Consider the following 4136-nt stretch of genomic DNA (forward strand, 5'->3'; position numbering starts at 1 on the left):
CAGATGGGCAGGCAGCTGCCGGGCAGGCCTGGGAGAGAGCGGGAGGGGGACTGAGGCCTCAGGGAGGCCCAGCGCCCCACGCCGGGTGTAAGGCCCGGGGCCCGCAGGCGGCCAAGGGGTGGCTCAGTGTCTCCTCTCTCGCTTGCAGCACACCCGGAGCAGGCTGGATGCCCACAGGCAGCAGGACACTATCACAGGCTGCCCGGACACTCGGCAGAGGCACAGGACTCCTCTCCTTCCATAGCCAGGTCTCCTTGCCAAGACTCTACCTGTGCTGTGTTGGCCTCCCTGGCGCCAGCCCCAGTTACTGGTACCAGCTGCTGTTACGGTGTGTATCTCCGTGGTCTGCAGGTGGAAACCAGGGTGGTGGTGCTGGGACTTTCCATTTCTCCTTGCGTTTGAGCCCTTGGCTTCGCCAAGCCTGCACTGCTGCAGAGGACATGGCAGAGCAGCGGTACTGCGTGGACTATGCCAAGCGTGGCACGGCAGGCTGCAAGAAGTGCAAGGAGAAGATCGTGAAAGGAATGGTGCGCATTGGGAAGATAGTTCCCAATCCTTTCACGGAGTCTGGTGGGGACATGAAGGAGTGGTACCACGTGAAGTGCATGTTTGAGAAGCTGGACAAGGCCCGGGCTACCACCAAGAAGATTGAAGACATCACCGACTTGGAAGGATGGGAAGAGCTACAAGACGGGGAGAAAGAATTAATCAACAAGCACATCTCAGGTGAGACACAAGGCAGCACCCGGGTCGCTTTTCTGCTTGACTCATTTCCAAGGCATGTGCTGGCTGCTGCACAGCTGTGCTGGTACCACACAACCCTCACTGGTGTGTGAGTATGCCCTAGTGACAGATGAGTAGGGCTGCTCAAATCTGTGCCTCAGCCCTGTAGGAAAGGGAAGAAATAGCTGCTTCTACAGTAGCGCTTCTTACTTCATTTGTCACAAGTGATTAGCGAGAAGTTAATTCACGTGCAGACGTGAGCAGATAAATTTCAGGAGGAAACATCAGGGTTTTTTCTACGATCTTTAGTAAATTATTAGGTTTTTATCTTTTGATAACTGAAAATTGTTTCTCCTTTTTTCTGCCGCTACCCCAGTTCTTTTAAGGCTTGTTTGTTGCAGTATGTCTGATAAAACATGCTGGGGGATGTATGAAATTATTTCCAAGCGCTAGTTTGAACCTCACTGTTTTACAGAAGCTAATTCCAAGGCTGGAAGTACACCGAAGAAAAAAGTGATAGTCCAAGCGAAGCTCACTGCCACAGGACAGTTAACTACAAAAGATCCGTTAGCTCTCGTCAATCCATCACCAAAGAAGTTCTCTGGCTTCACAGGTAGGACTTAAGAAACCGGATCTGGGAGATCCTTCTCTTCTGATACCAGCATTGGAGGTGTTTTACCTTGCCTCAGGTCAGCAGTTTTTTATCTCTAGAAGAAGGTTTAGGTTTGATTTTTAAGATCTGGTTTGCCGGAGATTGTTAGTGCTTTCTGAGGCTGTCAGTCGTGAGACAACTGGTGGTGGTTGAGTTTCTGCTGTCTGCAGGCAGATAGTTTATGCAGTAACGCACGTCATCAGGATGACTCCAGTAGGGCCTCAGTCCATTGGCCAGTTCAGGCTGTGAAGGTACGGACTAAAGAGAGCCCATGTGGAGCTCAAAACCTGTGAAACAGTGGTTGTAAGGGATTCACGACTGGGGTGTTCGTGGAAGGGAGAACTTACTCCTCAGCAGCTTGTTCTCAGAAAGAGCTGTTGGCAGGACAGTCAGTGCATGAGCAGTGACCGACCAGCACAGACGTGTAGATCTGAACTACCCAGAGCCCGTGTTCCACCCGCAGCCAGAGAGGGACTGTCCAGGGCTGTTCCTGTTATGGAGGAGTGGGGATGGGACACTTTGCCCCGCTTCAGAAATGATCTCAGGAAAGCACCTTGCTGTGAAGGGCAAAAGCCTGTAAAGTGGACATGAAAGAGGAGCACCTGCCTGCAGGAATTCCTTTTCCCCAAGGCTTAATCACATTTGTCTTGCAGAATTAAGGTCCAGAAAATTCGGGTGTACTGTGAAGAGCAAAACTAATGGAAAAACAGTTTAGATGGCTTTTTATGGTAATTAATATTTAAAGTCACAAGTTTTGGCACAGCACACCTCATTATTCAGTTCCAAAGCTTTCCCAGCACTGTGGGGTGGTTCTTTTCCCCTTGCCAGGCAGAGGGAGCTTTAGCTTCAAAACTTGCACCATGTTGTACTTGTTTAAAAAGCAACTTCTTCTGTCTTTGATGCAGCCAAGCCAAAGAATTCAGAAGACGTGGCTGCAAACTCCTCCCACAAGTCGAGCCTGTCTGCAAAGCAGTGTGACCCGAAGCACAAGGACTGCCTGCTGCGGGAGTTCCGGAAGCTCTGCGCCATGGTGGCTGAGAAGCCCAGCTACAATGTGAAAACGCAGATCATCCAGGATTTCCTGAAGAAGGGCTCTGGGGGAGGTACAAGGCCTGCTTGGTGTTCTTGGCATGGAAACCCCTCCCAGAATCAACCCCAGAGCCTTAGTTCAGAAGCAAGGGTGAAATCAAACCTGGCTGCTCTGTCGTCCGGGCTCTGGGTGTGTGCTGGTTTCTGGACTATGGAGTGAACTGTTGTATGCCGAGTGAACTGTTAAATAACAAATTCAGACAAAAACCAACAATTCACTCGAGGATTGTCAGCAATGTTTGTAGTTGCCGCCAGACTTAGTGCCGAGATCAGATTAGAGGACGATTGCAGGTGTTTCCCCTGAGAAATGTCCCTTTCCCGTGAAGCAGAACAGCGCGGTGGGAAGAGGAAGCCCCAGGTTTCTTTTCCCAGGGTGCTGCTGACAGGCACAGCCAACCAGGGCCTGTATGTGAGAATAAACGGTGAGAGTTTCTAACGGTCTGTGCTTTTCTGTTCCAGATGGCTTTCACGGGGACGTCTACCTGACCATTAAGCTGCTGTTACCAGGAGTCATTAAAATTGTTTACAACCTGAACGACAAGCAGATTGTCAAGCTCTTCAGTAGGATTTTTAACTGCAGCCAAGAAGAAATGGTGCGGGACCTGGAGCAGGTGAGTACAGGCAGTTCTCTTCATTTCTGCTGCTCAGCCCCTTGGTAGAGAAGTGCTGGAATTTAGTCTTTGTTTTCACTCCTGTTGTCAGCTTGACAGGATGGAAGTTGGTGATTTTATTTTTTTTTTCCTTTTTGCTGTAGCAGTTTTTATAGCACTTCTGACATCCAGAACATGTTAAAAATAATGTTTGAACAGAAAGTAAGGTATGAATTCACCTGCACAACTTTAGGAAGCAAGAGTGGAGTGTCTAGGCAAGCTGGGCCGCGTCGCTCTGCCTGACCTGCTTTGCCTGGTGTATTCTGATGGAATTGGTTTATATTCCTTTGTTGGTTACATCACGTATCAAAAACTGATTCGATTACAGATCTGCTGCTGTGAGCTGCAGCTGGTTCACAATTGAGCCACTCTCGGACAATTGCAAGTGCCCACATGCGCGTGTTTAATTCCTGTGGGGGGGAGTCGGTCATGGACGATCCTCACACTTCTTCCATTGCGAGGTGGAGAAAATGGGCAGATTAAATAATTAAGCTAATTCTTTCGCCTCTGTTTCTCGCCTTGGTCTATACTGCCTTCTAGTGACATCGCTAGACGATGGATTTACAGGTGGGCTCATCCTGAGGAAACAAAGGGTCTGTGCTGCTGCAGCAGTGAAAAGCAGAGCAACAAGCTGATACCGGCACTCTCGCTTACCTTTTTTTGTGCATATGATCCAGCTGAGAAGCTTTATTCTGTGTGGTGGCAGCTTTTTTTCTAATGTTTGATTCTGGTTCCTTCATGCAGTCCCAGCATCATTCCTGTGCTTTAACTCACTTTCTGGAACCACGGCATCCCCACTCTCCAGCCGTAGTTCTGATCCACACCTTTATTTTGTTTTTGGAGACAGGGAGATGTTTCGGAGACCATCCGCCTCTTCTTTGAACAGAGCAAGTCTTGTCCTCCAGCAGCCAAAAGTCTCCTGACCATCCAGGAGGTGGATGAATTCCTAATCCAGCTGTCAAAGCTTACTAAGGAAGACGACCAGCAAAGTGTGCTGCAGCACATCACTCGCAGGTAGGGAA

At 49.4% G+C, this 4136-nt stretch overlaps 1 protein-coding gene across 1 annotated transcript in view; it reads left to right on the plus strand.

The window, feature by feature from the left end:
- Window positions 1–167: 167 nt before the first annotated feature.
- The window catches only part of LIG3 (ligase III, DNA, ATP-dependent), a 14275-nt gene continuing 10306 nt past the window's right edge, over window positions 168–4136 (plus strand). The window contains exons 1-5 of the mRNA XM_010132646.1: window positions 168–726; window positions 1199–1336; window positions 2281–2478; window positions 2924–3075; window positions 3962–4128. Of these exons, the coding sequence (XP_010130948.1) occupies window positions 168–726; window positions 1199–1336; window positions 2281–2478; window positions 2924–3075; window positions 3962–4128 (1214 nt within the window). The remainder of the gene's footprint in view (window positions 727–1198; window positions 1337–2280; window positions 2479–2923; window positions 3076–3961; window positions 4129–4136) is intronic.

This window comes from Buceros rhinoceros, unplaced genomic scaffold, assembly GCF_000710305.1.
Source record: "Buceros rhinoceros silvestris isolate BGI_N320 unplaced genomic scaffold, ASM71030v1 scaffold35453, whole genome shotgun sequence".
Classification (NCBI taxonomy): domain Eukaryota; kingdom Metazoa; phylum Chordata; class Aves; order Bucerotiformes; family Bucerotidae; genus Buceros; species Buceros rhinoceros.